We start from the raw sequence: 16,673 nt of genomic DNA on the forward strand, positions 1-16,673 counted from the left end.
TTGTTTTGCTTACATGGAGAATATTATTAGATAAATGTGTCATTAAAGACAAACCTAACACTAGGCTAAAGAGCAGTGTTTTTCTCTCTGTTAAAATCATGACTAGCATCATCAGTGCTTCGTGTTGGGGGAGTGGTAAGATGGCACCTGGTCATGGAATACTACATCTGAGAGGTGTACTTTGAAGCCAGATTGGTGTGCTAGTGAGCTAAATTGAGCCAAAAGCTATAATCTTTCCTGTATTTTGGAGGTGGTTCTACTTTAACCTGGCTAGATCATCATGGCACATAGGATTGAAAAAAACGGATACTTTATTCCATATGTAAACTTCATACTGGTGAATAATACAGTGAATAATAAATGTATTTTTTTTTAGAGCAAGTGTGAACAGATGGCTTAAGAACAAAGGAATATTTAAACATTATAGAAGATAATACAACCAACCTAATGAAAAGACAGGAAAAAAAATAGATTATTCTCTCCTTTTTAAAATAATGACACAAAACGGTATTGTTGTTCTGAAAAAAAAGCACTAGAACTCACAAGTGGTGAGTGTGGTTTGCTGTGAATCACCTGTAGTGAGTATATGGTATAGCACCGCAGACAAACCTAGCGTAGCATGCAACCCCATTGATTGGTCTCAATCAGCTTTGTTTTTCGTATATTTTCTTACACATAAGCTTATAATATTAACAGATATTAAAAATAAATAATACTTATGATGGTGTATTTACCAATTAGCTGAAGTCTATCTTGCAGCAACCCTTTCTTTCTAAATTCCTATTTTGATTAAATTGAATAAAAATGAAAAACTCACAGATATGTGTGTTTTTTAAATCCAAATCTCTGTCCCTCAGTAAATATTACGGTGGTGGACATATGAAGAGATTTTTTTTGGTAGCTGGTATATGATTTCCCTGCTATTCCTATTTCCTGAGGTTCCTTTCCCCATGTGGCGTTGTTGGTCTTCTGTCTCCTGTAACTTAATAAATATATAGACGCAAGCTGCATTTGCACACATTTACTAGGCTACATTACATTTGAATCATATATTTGTAATGGATTTGAGAGGTACTGTAATCTGTAATCTCTCTTATTTCAATATCATTGTAATGAGTGAGTACTGTATGAATGTGTGTGTGGAAGAGATTACCTTTAACAATTTTAACATATAAACTCAATGCATTTCTATTGCTATTTTTAGAAAGGATAAATAAAATAGGACATAGAGAAAATTTAATAAAGTACAGAAATAAAAACGTATAGAGGTAAAACATTGAATTATAGTTTACAATCAGTATAACTAAATAGAAAAGTGAAATGTATGATAAAAAGAAATGAAATACTTCAGAACTATTTGCAAACAGTCTTATTATGACCTCAGAATTTTGGCTGCCTTTGTTCCCTGATTGTCAATGCTGTGGAGTGGGGGTACTGTCTATGCGGTGCAGGTGCCCCTGCCCCGCCTCTGAGAGGAGGAAGGAACCAGCAGCTGTCCCTCTCTGTAACTTTCTCTAAGCTTTTCAGCATTTCACCAGAACCTACAGCATTAATGTATCCTATTTTCAAAATAAAAACAAACCTAGCGTGCTCCATGTACTCTCCACCCCTTTCACTAAAGGCAGCAGCAGCAGTCTCCTGTTTCTACCAATCAGCGCCTGTATGCAGCAAACAGCCCGCCCTCTGTTCTCTGTGTGTACTTGGAACATTTTGTCTGAGGGTAAACTAGTCCCTACAGCTGGACACTAGCTTTGTCACTACCAACAGCAAAAAAGCTCCACACTGTTGACAGGCTGGCGTTTAATCTCCACGAAAAACAAGCAGGCAGACGTGAGGACGTCCAACTTTATTAGTTTCCAGTTTAAGTAATGAAAGATAAACACGTCCTCCCTTCATGCTTACTTTCAACAAAAAAGAAGTTATGGATATTTGCAACGGGAAGAAGAGGAGACAGGTAAGCGGCGGTGTGCGGGGCTGCAGGCGGAGGGTGGCCGTGAAGATGAAGCGGGAGTTGGGGAAAGTGCTCCGTTCCTTACGGGTAGAGGACAACAACCGCACGGAGCCCATGGAGGAGGAAGAAGACGACGACTGTTTCTCCATTAGCTTCATGCGGAATGACCGTCTCGAGCCCGCTGTGGCTGTGTCTCCACGGTACAGCTTGCTACGGGAGGTCGGCCGGGGAAGCTATGGGGTGGTGTATGAGGCCGTAGCGCGGAAAACAGGGGCCAGGGTGGCGGTGAAGAGGCTCCAATGCGACGCCCCGGAAAATGTAGAACTTGCTCTGGCCGAGTTCTGGGCTCTGACGAGCCTGGAGAACCGACACCAGAATGTGGTGCAGCTGGAGGAGTGTGTCTTGCAGAGGAAGGGCCTGGCCCAGAAGATGAGCCATGGGAACAAGCGGTCCAAACAGTACCTGCGTCTGGTGGAGACGTCACTCAAAGGTACAGGCTACTGTGTTGTTTACACCTTAGTCAGCAGAACAATGACACCAATACAAATGATCAAAGAATGCATGCATGGAAGGGTGAGCTAACGAAAGTGACCTCAAATGCATGCCTTTAAAATTAATATACTTATAAAGTAATTTAAAAGGGAGAGTGATTTTGCCAGATTTAGCTCTAAATCCCTTCTTTTTTTTTGGAGCCTTGCATTAAAGGCTCAGTTATTTTTTTCTCATGCAGACTGAGTTCATCTACAACATGGTTAAACGTATTTTAAGCCCATGCAAACACGACAGATGGTGTAAGCAGAATTGTTTTCCTTTAGAAACCACACCAAGCCAAATAGTATATTTCATTTATCGTTTTACATTCCCTTTGTTTCTATACGTTATCTATAGTAGGCTCAGAGAGTACACTGTGTTTCGCTCGGCTCACAAAAGAACACAGTGTACTACTTGGCAGCATGCTAACCCATTGCTGGTTGACCGTACATTTGAACACTAAGACACGACCATTCAGTGTAATATGGGTTTTTATACTGAAATAATAAAGGTTTATTTTACGACTGATACATTTTTATTGACTTATGTTATTGTTGTAATCAATCCAATTGGACCTTATTATCACCTCATTTGTTGTTGCACAGCTGGCCGAAGAGAAATATCTAGATGATGTATCTTTATAAAAATAGAAATGTTGCATTAAAGTAATGCTGACATAAAAAACCCCAGTTTAAATGAATCAGTTTACCGTCCTCCCTCTTGTTTTGAGAACGTGCCTGCCTGTTATACAAGTGTCACCATTCAGGCTTTTGTGATGAAATATTAATCTTGAGTGGACATGTTTCACAGCCACCAAGTGACTATACAAGTATATTTAGGTTACAGGAAACAATACAAAGGATTTGTTCGTAATATAATCTGATGTCATCGGTAAAGCCATGTAGTAAACAATCCGGGTTCATCAGGGCAGGTCAGTTTAGGGGAGCTGTTTTAACATGTGTAAACCAGTTTAACCTACAGTATTGTATATTTCTATATAATGAAGCTGATCTAGCAGTGTGAATTAAGAAATTATTTGTGAGAAAAGCATAAGTGTCTATTCGAGCCTGATTTTTAAATCATCAGGACCAAAACATCAGGTGATGCTAGCTAGCAAGTACAGAGAGAGTGCTGTGTGGCTGATGAGCTACAACAAGGTCTCAACACATTTTTTCATCCAGACCCTCAAATTTGATTATTAGTCATTCACCTAAAAATCCAGTTTTGGTCCAGTTTTAGTTTCCCAATATTTATCTTTATTTATCTTATCTAGATTAAGTAAAGTTACTGTCCCTGTCCTCTGCTAATTAAATTGAACCTGAGATGAGATTTGTCAGGATCCAGTTTTTTTACTACCTCTTTATGGGGGAGACCCTGACCCCCATGTCTTAGATTGACAATTGGCTGAGAGCAACAAGACCCATCCACTGTTTGTCAAAAAGAGAAGTCTTAAATGGTTTGAGGTTGGAATCCTCAAATGCAACTCTTTTTGAAGCGGCACAGATGTGAAACTATCTATTGCACACACAGATAAACAACTGGAAATAGTGTGGCTTGAGTACAACATACCTATTTCTACTGACACCTGTGGATGACTGAAACTCACCGATACATGAAGATAAGTTAGGTCTTTATGTATCAAAATCTCATTGGATAGTCAGACAATAATTTGATTAGAATAGCACAAAGTAGAATGCAGTTTGCATCCAACCAGAAAGTGCAAAGAGTAGATAAAGTGCATGAGCCTACATTAAATGTAAACAAAGTTCCAAGAGTTCTTGTGAAATATACAATGTATTTGCTCAGCTGTAGCAGGTAAAAAAAAGGCATGTCAAATATTGTGGTGAAAAGGACTGTATTTGTGCATACTGGATTTGTGTTTTGAATGAGTGTAATACACTGGTCCTGGCATGGATTACCACTAGTTTAAGTGTTAACAAAAGACTAAATGACAATTACTAATCAGGTTTATCTGTCGATCTTCAATCTGCTTGTTGCAGGGGAGCGCATCCTGGGCCACCCAGAGGAGCCATGCTATCTGTGGTTCGTCATGGAGTTCTGTGAGGGTGGGGACCTCAATCAGTATATCTTGTCCCGCCGGCCTGACCCTAGCACCAACCGGAGCTTTATGCGCCAGTTGACAAGCGCCGTAGCTTTCTTGCACAAGAACAACATTGTCCATCGTGATCTGAAGCCAGACAACATCCTCATCTCACAGAAGTCTGGTTCACCCGTTCTCAAAGTGGCTGACTTTGGCCTCAGTAAAGTTTGTGCTGGCCTAAACTCTAAGAACTGTGAAGAGCATCCTGTAGCTGGAGCAGGCGGCAGAGTCAACAATCAGAACAACAACATTGTCAACATAAACAAGTTCTGGCTGTCGTCAGCTTGTGGCTCAGACTTCTACATGGCCCCTGAGGTGTGGGAGGGCCACTACACAGCAAAGGCTGATATCTTCGCCCTTGGCATTATTATCTGGGCGATGATCGAGCGGATCACCTTCATCGATGCAGATTCCAAGCGTGAACTGTTGGGTACATATATACGGCAGGGAACAGAGATTGTACCTGTTGGGGAAGCTCTGTTGGAGAACCCCAAGATGGTTCTCCACATCCCTCAGAAGGCCAGGAGCTCCATGTCTGAAGGGGTGAAGAAACTCCTCCAGGACATGCTTGCAGTCAACCCTCAGGACAGACCAGACGCCTTCCAGCTGGAGGTGCGGATGGACCAAGTCACGTTTTCTGCATGACAGCATTTCCAAAACCTCTCCTTTTTTTTACCCAAACTAGACAAAGAAGGGACCCCTTTCCTGCCCCGGTAAGCTTGACCTCCTTGATATCTTATAGTACCCCTATCTTCCTACCTTTTATCAATGCTAGCTTAAAGTTAGTTGTGTGCTTCAAAAGAAAACTGCAGATCTTGGCTAAGTCAAAGGAATTGAAACATTATTGTGAATTAAGCTATTGTTACAACCTTTAAGTTTTAAGACTGTGAAATTGGTTTACCAAAAAACGTTAAAGGTACAGATGTCCCAATTTTAGTCACTGATAAAAAACTATTTTCTGGCTTGAAGTGACTGACACAGCAGTTGTAGTAACACCTTTTGGCCACTAAAAACATTTACTTTAACGTCCGGCACACTTCCAATAGGCTTGGCCCCAGCTCGTCCATTCTTGCAATAACACTTATTCCTCTAGAGGTGATAGTGAGGCACTGTAGCACCACGGAGAAGAAGTATTGCAGCCCCAACTTGAGTGCATTTAAGGTGTTGTCAAAATAAATGGCAGTACAATGTGATTGCGGTGGATGCTTGGGATTGATAATTTCATTGATAGCTTTAGTTTTCTCATTCTAATTTGTTAGATCAAGATCTCATCAATGATTTTCATTAGTCCTGTGTTTTCATACTGATTGTAATGAACAGAAAACTGAAAATTTGATCCAATTGGTAACAAACTAGAACTTTCTTTTATCCAACTACCATCTACCAACTATCCACTATCTCAACCACAAGACATGAGACAAAGTGTTGGCCTGGTTTCTTCACTTTGAATATAGTTCCTAAGCTTGACTGCTGCCCCTTTTCTGCCAAAGTATCCCACGTCACTGTCCAGGAAACAGGATTAGGTATCTGCTGCAAGAACATGAGTGCACAGACAGGATCTACTGATGAGGTTAACAAGATGACTGATGCTACTAGGGTTGTTGTAGGTAGCTTAAAGGAGTGTGTTGATGAATTTGAAAGGTGAAGAAGGGCGATCTCAGAGCACAGCTCTCAAATGTGCACTTGTAACCAACAGGGAACACCCTGGGCTTGAGGGCAAACCGTCCGGCTTTAAATAAAACACACAGTCAGGCTGTGTGTGTGTGTGTGACATTGTAAGAGTGTAGATGAAAGCAGGTAATTTTTTGGAAGCATAAAGGTTTTTCTGGTTCACATCTGAGAATGATGTGAATGAAAACACTAAACATGCTCCAATAAAAATATACAAGTTATTATTCATTCTTATTACTGTGGATTGTGAAAGATTGTAACTTCTGCTTTGCACTGAATCTTTTTTGTTCCCAGAGTTAAGGAAATAGGAATTAGAGAAACACATCTCTGTTAGCATGACATTTACTCAAGTGAAACTGCCTTCCAAAAAGCAGAAGATAAAGCTGTCACAGCTGTTAGCTGTGTGCAGGTTAAACTGTAGTATTCAACAGATCTTACCTACTCTTAAATTACTTATGCTTTTCAGACCTAGAGCATCATCTCATGAAATAGAGTATATTTTTTACATTATTATTATCTGTTTTAAAGGTGCTCCATTACGCTAATTAGGGTTTACCTGTTCCTGTAGTGTGTTATATAGGTTTTGGTATAAATGGTCTTCAAAGGCTAAAATCACTGTGTTCCCTCCAGAGTAACACTCATGCTTCTATTGGCTAGCACCCAACTTATTATGTGTGATAAGATAAGTGGTTGACCAATCACAACAGAGCCGGCCAGCTAACCAATCAGAGCAGACTGGGCTCTGGTTTCACAGGCAGTATGAGAAAAATAAAGAGCTTTTTAAACATTAAAGCATGGAGACATGAAAGCGTCTTACTTTAGGCCTGGGCAATACGGCGAAAACCGCAATATAGGTCATTTAATTTCACCTTCTAATTATGTTTTATTTCTGTTTAATGACTTGAATGACTTGACCTTCCGTCAGTTTGTTTGTTGACATTTGAGAATTAGCTTTCTGACCCTGCTATCATTCTCTGTTAGCCTGTGACGTGACACTTCAGGGCTGTCAGCAGGTTGGATTGAGGGTGTTGTTGCATGCATGCTTGCCCTCTGCTGCAGATTGCCCCCCCCCCCTGCTGCTCGATGAGATGGCATGTTATGCAACAGGCCCGAGCTGAGAGGAGGTGGGGTGGAAGTTGTGTATTTATGTCAAGAGCTGGTTAACTCAGGGGTCGGCTAACGATAGCACAGTGACGATACTGACAGCCCTGATGGGATTAAACACTCCTTATCTCTGAGGGAACGACATGTAGGGCGCACATTGTTTCATTTGTCAGTGTGGAGATGGATAGCATTAACATTATATAACATCACAATTTTAATGTTGTATTTGTATTGCGTATTGTATATTTTTCTGCTACTTCTCCTCCAGTAATGACATATCATTGGTTTTAAAATCTAATACTGACTTTGGTATCTTCTCACCTCTTTAACCACGTGTCAGAATAGATATCCACAACTGCTGTTAGAATGACAAGGTTCCTTCTATGTGGCGTTTTGATTTAAATATGTTTGTTGTTGTACGTTTTTGGTCAGTGATTTGTATTTAAAATATGGACTAAGAAGAAGATTCTTTGATTTGTTTTTCAGTGTTAACCTCTTCACTTATCCACTAAACTGACTTTCTTTACTGGCCGATTCACCCACAGTGAAAACAGCGCTCCTGTTTTATGCAAATATATATATATAAATAGCATTTGGAACTGTGTGCGGAAAATACAAAATATGTAATGAGGTTGAGGATTGGAGATCCCTTTAAGATGTAACCATCAGTTTTGTGTGACAGCCCCCTGCCCATCAATCTCTGTCCATACCTCCTCCTTCCATTTCCTCCTCTTCTTCACAATGACAGAGGAGCTCCTGTTCCAGGGCTTCTGGAGCCTCGGTCTGGAACATTCTGTCCTCTTGCTGCCTTCAAGCTGTGGGCCAACTCTAAAGTGGGCCAGAGCTCTGTAAACCCTGGCCTGATGTGCACACACCTCACTTTGGGAGTTGTTTTTTATTTTATTGACTGCATAAGCAGGCTTTTTACAAGTTGAGGCATTTTCAGGGTGTTGTCCTCGCACTGCACGAATGAATGCCTCCAGATACTGTAATAAAGATACTCATGCCCTGAAGCAGGGGGTGAATACTCTTAGCATGTGTCTTTAATCTTATCTGAATATTCTAAGGAGCATAGGGTTAGAAAGAATGATGGTCTCGGGGTATTAAGGAGGGGCTGGGAAATGCCAGAAAGAGGCCACCTTTTATGGGATTTTTACATTGATCATTGGCTTTCTTACACGGCATGGTTGTAAAAGTAAGCATTCAGTGGGTGGTACAATTTAAAGAGGAAAACACACATTCATGATACCCAACACGTTATGTTCGGCAGGATAATCTCCACATATTAGCACCACTTTGTGATCTTTAAAGCTTCAATGCAATCAGCAGAGGTAAAAAGCTAACGCTAGGCTACAAACAAGCTACATATTGGTCGCATAGCCGCGTATCACCATCGCTAAGCTGAAGGCGGTCTCATTTCAGCTTGATGAAGGTTTGTAATGTCTTTTGGTCACTTGTTAGCAACCGCCGTTTTTAAGACACATTGAAGCTTCAGACATTCTTGAGCGGGGTATTTACTGTTATAGAACAAAAACGTTAAAGCTCTTCAGCTTATTTCAGGCTTCTGACCACAAACAAGTTCAAAGAAAATGTTGACTTCCAGAAGAGGATGTTATTTCTGGGTTTTAGGACTCATTTCTACACCATTCCACAGTCCAGAATCACTGTCCTCCCACAATGCTCTGGAACAACACAGAGCCACATCTCTTCCACTCCGCTGTCCCCATTCATGAAGGCTGTGGTGGATCTAATAGGCTGTAAGCTCTTAACACCATGTTAATCCCCTTACAGTCTGCGTACCATCTATTGAAGCCGCGCCAGTCATGCAGGTGCTGGACGCGTTCATATTTTGGATTCTCATCGGCCCACTGCTGTGTTGACAGTTCCTTTTGGGTGAATGGTTCTACCAAAGCTGACAGCGGTCATTAATAATAGATGGATAAAGATGTGGTTGGCATCTGTTGCAGGAAGCAGAGATTAATGTCCTCCCTTTGATATTACTTTGGGATTTATGAATTTGCTCTGTCACTATTGTTATCGACTGATCGATCTGCCCTGGGACAAAATGAGAACATAAGAATTTCAATATGGCAGGATTACCCAAAGGACAAATGTTGGAACAAACAATGAAACAAACCTTGAACCGCTTGTTTACAGTTGCAGTTATTGAAACTGTACAGATTTGATTATATGTAGCACTTTGTCTTTCCTCTATAACTGCTGGGAAAAAATGGTCAGTTTTTAATCTAAAAACAGTAATAGGCACACACCGTAACTTGCGTAATGAACCGTTTTTGTGAATGCCAGCAGAGTAGAATGTGTTGCTATGCATACCACATGAGGAGAATGTGACCACAACATTTTAACACTCCCTCTCAATCTTCGCTTCTTAAGAAACCAGCAAACCACTTTCCCAAAGAGGGTACTTTCTGATGAGTCCATTAGGGTTAGGGTTGGTCTGCTTTTGGGTTTAACAATAACAGGATCCCACTGAATGTATTTCATGTGTTCAATATTGCCTTACACTTTACAGGAAAGCTAAATCAATGTAACTGCTATATCAAAGGACATTTCCTGGAAAATATTTCTTAAAACAGATGCACTTTGTTCTGAATATAAACTCATATTTTTTACATACAGTATAAGCAAATCACAACAAAGAAACAAGGAAACACTGAAGTACAAAAAAAAGAAGAAGAAATAAATGACCTTATTAACCCAATCAACTTCATTTATTCCCAAAATATTTTTTCCCCAGAACAGGTATGAGGGAATTATATGGCCACTAAAATATAGCTTTACTTCAACTATTTTGGATGTCCCAAACTAGCCAATATTGGGCCATTTATTTAATTAATCCTAAGAAATGGAACAGTTGGAGTCCATTCAGCAGATCAAAGTTTGTGCAGCATGTTCTCCTTTTTAAACCCCTTGCCCTTCAGAAGTTATTGAGTTTCCAGATAATAGTGGCTGACTTAAACCTACCTACTTATAAAGAAAGCTGTAAAAGCAGTAAACAAATAGTTGTTCCGCCTTCAACACACCTCCATCTTTGCTGATGAGCTGCTTACAGTCTGTCATTTGCACTGTGGAGTTGCGTGGTGGCATGTTCAGAGTTCAGGAAGTTCACACATAGGTATAACTTCTCCTCACAGCTGTTCTCTGGAAACAAAAGAATGGTTGAAGCCATGCCAAGTGAGTACTGACAGGCCCCTCAGGGCACCATGACACGTCTTTTAAAACTCTGTTTAAAGAACAGATTTGAGTGTGATGGTAGGGCAAGAAAAACAGGGTTGATGTGAGGGATTATTGGAATCCTTTTGCATTTTAAAAAGCTGAGAGATGAACAAAGGAGATTAAATCTTTAACCAATGGCTTCTGTCAACCCCTGGAGCATAAAAACAGATCGATAGCACGACGGGCTTTTAGCATGACAGGATACTTTGTGACCGGACAGCACTGCAGTGACATCCAAAAAGAACATATATAGAATGAACCCGATGAACTCTTGTGCAGTTTTCATACTCAATATTTGAATTATTTTCAATAAGGGGTGCTATTTATCCAAAACCCCTATATTCTAAATCATCTGCCTAAGTATTCTCCTCTTAATACATTAAAAGTGCTCATCCACAGCAGTGACATAAGCTTTTTCCATGCCTCCATTCTGCACGTCATCCCGGACACGCGTGCCGGCTAAGCTGACCCACTTGTGTTTATACCATGTGCTGTGAGCTTTTGTATCATAAGAGAACAGAAAACAAACTGCTGCACGCTGAGGCACGTTAGCCGCTGGGCTATTATTAGAGCACAGCGCTGAACTGTACCTAGATATATACACAGAAAGACATACACATACATTATTAATCTCTGTTACTATATACAGTACAGTGCAAATACACAAACCTATACATGTGGGACCTGTACACATCGGACCTATTTTATATATTTTAAAGAGAGGTTTCAGAGCAAAGGGGCTGCCATTTTCATGCACGTACCATTAGGTTGAACCATCCAATTTACAAGCAAAGTCTCAATGGCCTGAGCTACTGTCCCCCCAATACACCCAGTTGTCAGCTGGTGGTGTCATTTGGCTGCAGGCAGAGAGAACTCCATTATCGACCAGTGTGTGGCTTTATTGAGGCATCAATGTCTGTCAAGATGCATAAAACATAACTATATAAATGTTATATACAAAAGACTGTATTTTCTCTTACCAATAAGTCTGTTGTTCCTGGTTTAAAATGACATCTAATACATAATCTCAATAATAACTCGATTATGATTGATGATTTTCCAACATTCAGCGGCCTGCACTTTTTTCACTAGCAGATCGTTGCTAAGGAGGATACTGGCTCTGACTAGGGACTATGTGCAGTCATATCAATCCACAGAAAGAAGTCTGGTCAATTTAATGTCAACGGTGGCCACAAAAAGCTACTTATATTTCCTCCATCAGAAAACACCAAGGAATACGTAAAACTCTGTATTGGTGATTGCTGAACTGAAAAAGAACAAAAGAGAAGGAAAGGTGTTAGAAGACACCAATAAACATCGTAAGAAGAAGAAGAGAGGAAGTAAGCGAGCAAAGATTGAGTGAGGAAATGTTAAATCAGAGACTTGGCATGTACCCCTATATTAATTTTTAAACATCTAATTTCAGGAAATCCAAAAATGGTGGTCGGATGAATAGTCTTATAAAATATCCTTTTATAGGAATTAATGGAATTGAAGCCTAACTTGTAATTTTCTGTCTCCATGCTGACTCTTTAACTTTGTGTGTTTGCAGATTCGTTTACTACATGGACGTGGACTCCAGTGGAAAAAGGAAAAACTGAAATGTGAAGACAACAATCATGATCTGAGTAGAAAGTGATGGACTGGCTAATGATTCCAAATCTGTCTGTTCGCAAAACCAGACACTAAGACTTCCAGCCCAGTCCAGTTACAATCACTTTCACCAGGGAGCTGTCTAACAGCTGGATAGTGACTGAGCAGATGTGACAACAAGGTTTATGATCTTTGTTGTTTTATATTTTTGCTTAATTCTATTCCCCGACAGCCCCAGTATAGGCCTGCACCTCTCTAACATTTATAATGTGTTTGGCTGTGGAACAGGTAAAGTACTGGTCCTAAGCTCAAAGTGTCATTTTACCCATAAGTGTGTGATAACAATACATTTTTGTGCCTTAAAAATTCCAAACAAGTGCGATTGAATCATGGAATAAAATGTTTGTTACAGTGGAAATCTGCACACCAAGACAAACAGAATCATGCAGGTGTCTTTCTGCAGCAATGTGCAATCGGCCAATGGAAGTTATTTGCCTTCAATGATGTCACCTTTGCTAAACAATTCAATTGGCTGCAATCATTTCAAGTGTGGTTGTGATCATTTGGTGGCCCTCCTCTTCTAAAAAGCAAGTGCATCCTTGATGTTGAAGCTAAAATATAAACTAAATCATCAAAGTGTTTTGTCAAAATCCCAGACACGCTAATGTAAGGAAGACTAATAAGGTAGCAGGCCTGCGTTCAATTCTGCGCTATTGAAACCAAACTATGTGCAGCAGGGAATTCCGATTGGTTTTTATGTTCCTGTTGAATCCAAAGAGCAGCTGTTGGACAAATTGCTAACATCTGTTTATCATAATGTCAGACGTGTGAACATATTTTCCTGATTTAAAGTCATAACAATCATTATCATTTCATGAGCTTATGACTGTATGGTAACTTTGTACTGAATGTCTTTTACATTGAGGTTGAGTGTGGCATTTTATGACTTTTAAAACAAGTAGTGAATCAGTTATAACCTGTCATTCAGAGAGCTCTGTTCTCCACCCTGAGAGTGTGAAGGTGTTGGATTAGTGTAATATGAATGCAGGGCATTCTACGGAGTAGTATTGAGACATCTGGCTGAATCTTTCATGAGTGATTTGAAGGCTCTCGCAGGAAATTTGAAGATTTGCCATCTGGAAATAAGCCCCCAAAGCAGCCATGGGATTGTAACTGTCTCCAGCTCACTTGCCCTCCTTACTGAACTGCTCTGCTGTGGCACGTAGTTACAGTTAGTTGATGGTTGCAAGCAGTGTGATTTAGTTTGCAAAAGACGTGATTTAATTAAAACAAATCCTGAACCCTGGTGTTAAACAACAATGTAAAGCCTTATGACCTGAGGTGACAGGAAGCAAGAAGAACAACAGGAGCGGGAAAGCTTCCACAGAATGATTCAAGCGTACAGAACGCTCTGCTAGCGATCACTTCACCCCTCTGCTTCATAGCTCTGCATACCATCTGATTACTTTCAGTGACTCAGTAGTAGTACATTTTAAGGTGTTTTGTTGTGTGGTCCTACCTCATTCTCAGCACTTTGAACATCTTACCTTCGCAGTCTTATTAACTTTGTCTTAGATACAAGGGGAAGTTCTCTGTGTGCTGTTTAGCTTAGCTAACACCTAGCTTTCCCTTTACGACGGCTACATCAGCAACACCTGCTATCTTTTGTCCTTATAGTTGGATTAAAGGGATTAGTCCACAATTGTGCTGTTAGCATTCAACAATTACATCTCCCATAAGGCTATATTAGAACCCTAAAGGTGTACTGGAGGCCTTGTTGTGTGCATTTCTAAAGTAATAAATGGTTTTAGCTTTTAGCCACACTCAAAGCAGGGAAGAAAACTGTTGTAGCCTTGTGGTTGAGCTAGATGCATCAATTTGGAGCACCCTGGGTGTGGTAGTTAGGGTTATAAAGGGATAAAACACACAACAGAAAAGAGGATGCACCTTTTGAACGTTTAGTAGATTCCTCAAATTGCAATCTGACGTTTTAAATTACATCTTATCTTGAGGGTGTAGGACCCATGACCTGTCAAAGAGTGGGTGTAGCAGTTGAATGCTAACACAAAACTTGTTAAAACATGAAGGTATTCAGTTTTTTGAAAGAGATTTTCTCTTTCCAGAACTCTAGATGTTTAATCTCTGAATTGCTCTGCAGTGTTCATATACATGTTTATTTAATCATCTAACTCCACATTTACTTTACAGTGCATATTCTGTCAGAGCAGTTTCATTGAGCTCTTCTACAAATGATTCCACTTGAAAACACTTTACTACACTATGCAAAATGTTTCACTGCCTCACTGTAAACACCGTACAGAGCCACACAGTTCTCAAACAATTGTGTGTGAAATCTTGAACCTTTATCTCTATTAATGCATATTTCCAGTGTGTACAGAAATGTTTAATGTGGTAAATAAGAATTGTTTTTGTTAATAAAGCTGATACGAGCCATTCGATGTTTTGACAAAGCATCATTTTTTTTTGCTGTAAATATGTTTAACAATTTTTCTTGGAATAAATGATCAAAACAATTCCTGTGTGTCAGTTTTTGATATCAGAAAAACTTTATTTATTAATTAAAGGGGCCCTATTATAGTTTCCTGGGTTTTCCTTTACCTGTAGGTTTGTGTGCATGTAAATGGTCTGCAAAAGCTAAAATCCCTATGAGTTACTCTCCCTCACCCTCCCCCCCTGCCTGAAACGCCTCCAGTGGACTCCTATGTTTACTTCTGTAACATAATGACATCACTACGTAAAACTCGCGCTTCTATTGATTAGTGCTCCAACAAACTGCACATGATAGGCTAAGGGGTGGGACATCATGCAGAGGTTGATCAATCCCAGAGCCGGCCAGCTAACCAATCAGAGCAGACTGGGCTCTGGTTTGAGACAGAGGGTGAAAAGAGGTGCTGCAGCACAGGCAGTATGAGAAAAATAAAGAGCTTTTTGAACATTAAAGCATGGAGAGTTGACACTGTAGAGACACTAAATACTAATGTTAACCTGAAAATGAGCAGAATATGTATCAACATTATGTATATTTATCAACATTATGTTTTTGATCTGAAAAAGATGACTTTTTATGACTTTAAAAGCATATAACATACATGCAACAACATTTAATGTAATGTGCGTCTTATTGCACATGTTGATGCAACCGTGGTACTAAGCAAGTCCTGTTCCTTCGGAGATTCAGGAGAAAACGCAGGTGTTGCAGAAAATGCCGCTGTTGTTAGGGGTCTGTAAAGAATTACAACTACCATTAAACTATAAAGCAATCTCCTTTAAATAACTTTGGGAAAGACTGCACATCATCAAGGCTGTGTGAAGCGATTTCTGTTGAAGTCATGAACTGTGAACCATTTTGACCAAATATTTGAAAACTATATAAGGAACTTAGAATTAAAAAGTGATGTTTTGATACAAATAACAATGGTCTCCATCCTATTCAAATATTTCCATTATTATTGAATAACTGTCTAGAAGATGATATTAATTAAGTTGACAGCATTGTGATCTGAAATCATAGACTTGATTAGTAAGGAATAATCTTATGAATTTAGAACTGTCGTATAAAACTAGCAGTTACAGAGCAGATGATGGTTGTCATTTCCTTTATGGTGATATCTCGTATCACAGGATTGTATTACTACACTGAATCGATAGGACAAAGCTATTTGAATTTCATTTTAATGCTTTTACTATACCATGTGACCAAGTTATGACGCTAATGAGGCTAACGTCAATCGTCAACAGTAAACATTGTAATGTTAAAAGTCAAAGCAGTGACCGTAGAGGCTGCATTGAAATATAAAACACAGATAGGAAAGTTTGCTGACCCCTGTGTGACCAGCATTAGGAGTCTGTGTATGTGTTTAATGTCTGGATTACTCTCTCTGTAGACTAAAGGAAGAGCAGCAGCTGCAGTGGTAGCAGCTGATAGGGTCACATCTAAAGAATAACAGAGCAAGGATCCTGTTGTCTCAGAGAGAGAGGAATATTAAGTGAGATCTATGAACAACTCTTCAGGAGATGCTGCCACAGCCCCAGTCAGAAACAAAGCTCTGCACAGCGTGATAAGGCTGCTGGACTAATTGGCATTTGTAGATTAATGACGGCTGGGGGACAAAGGGAAGCCCCAGTGATACTTCCCAGAGAACGCCCTCACACAAAGCCTTACACACACACACAGCAGACAACAGTATGTCAGTGTTCTGTGCTCTTTATGTTCAGCTGGGTACACGGTGTTCCAAAGGGGGGGGGGGGGGGGGGGGGGGGGGGGGGGGGGGGGTGTAAGGGGCAGCTATAGGCAGAGAAATGGAGCTAAGAGGCAGGCGGTGGGGGTGGGGAGATTTTAGGAGACGCGGTTGCATCAGGGAAGATAGAAACAGCTGTGACACCGGCAGCAGGCAGCCAATAGGCGCGCAGGAATTCTTTGAATCCCAGACAAGACAAACTAGATTTGAAGAATCAAGAGTCTAT

General features: G+C 40.2%; 1 protein-coding gene across 1 annotated transcript; it reads left to right on the forward strand.

The window, feature by feature from the left end:
- The first annotated feature begins 1,705 nt into the window (after positions 1 to 1,705).
- stk35 (serine/threonine kinase 35) lies at positions 1,706 to 14,722 on the forward strand. The gene is made up of 3 exons (XM_063883682.1): positions 1,706 to 2,441; positions 4,483 to 5,296; positions 12,148 to 14,722. Exons 1-2 carry the CDS (start codon positions 1,895 to 1,897, stop codon positions 5,226 to 5,228), a joined length of 1,293 nt encoding a protein of 430 aa, XP_063739752.1. The 5' UTR covers positions 1,706 to 1,894; the 3' UTR covers positions 5,229 to 5,296; positions 12,148 to 14,722.
- Positions 14,723 to 16,673: the final 1,951 nt, after the last annotated feature.

This window comes from Eleginops maclovinus, chromosome 1 (assembly GCF_036324505.1).
Source record: "Eleginops maclovinus isolate JMC-PN-2008 ecotype Puerto Natales chromosome 1, JC_Emac_rtc_rv5, whole genome shotgun sequence".
Lineage (NCBI taxonomy): Eukaryota > Metazoa > Chordata > Actinopteri > Perciformes > Eleginopidae > Eleginops > Eleginops maclovinus.

Coding starts and splice junctions, on each gene's coding strand:
- stk35 (XM_063883682.1), top strand. CDS start 1,895: ATGCTTACTTTCAACAAAAAAGAAGTTATGGATATTTGCAACGGGAAG. Junction 2,442..4,482: donor GGTGGAGACGTCACTCAAAG/GTACAGGCTACT, acceptor TGCTTGTTGCAG/GGGAGCGCATCCTGGGCCAC.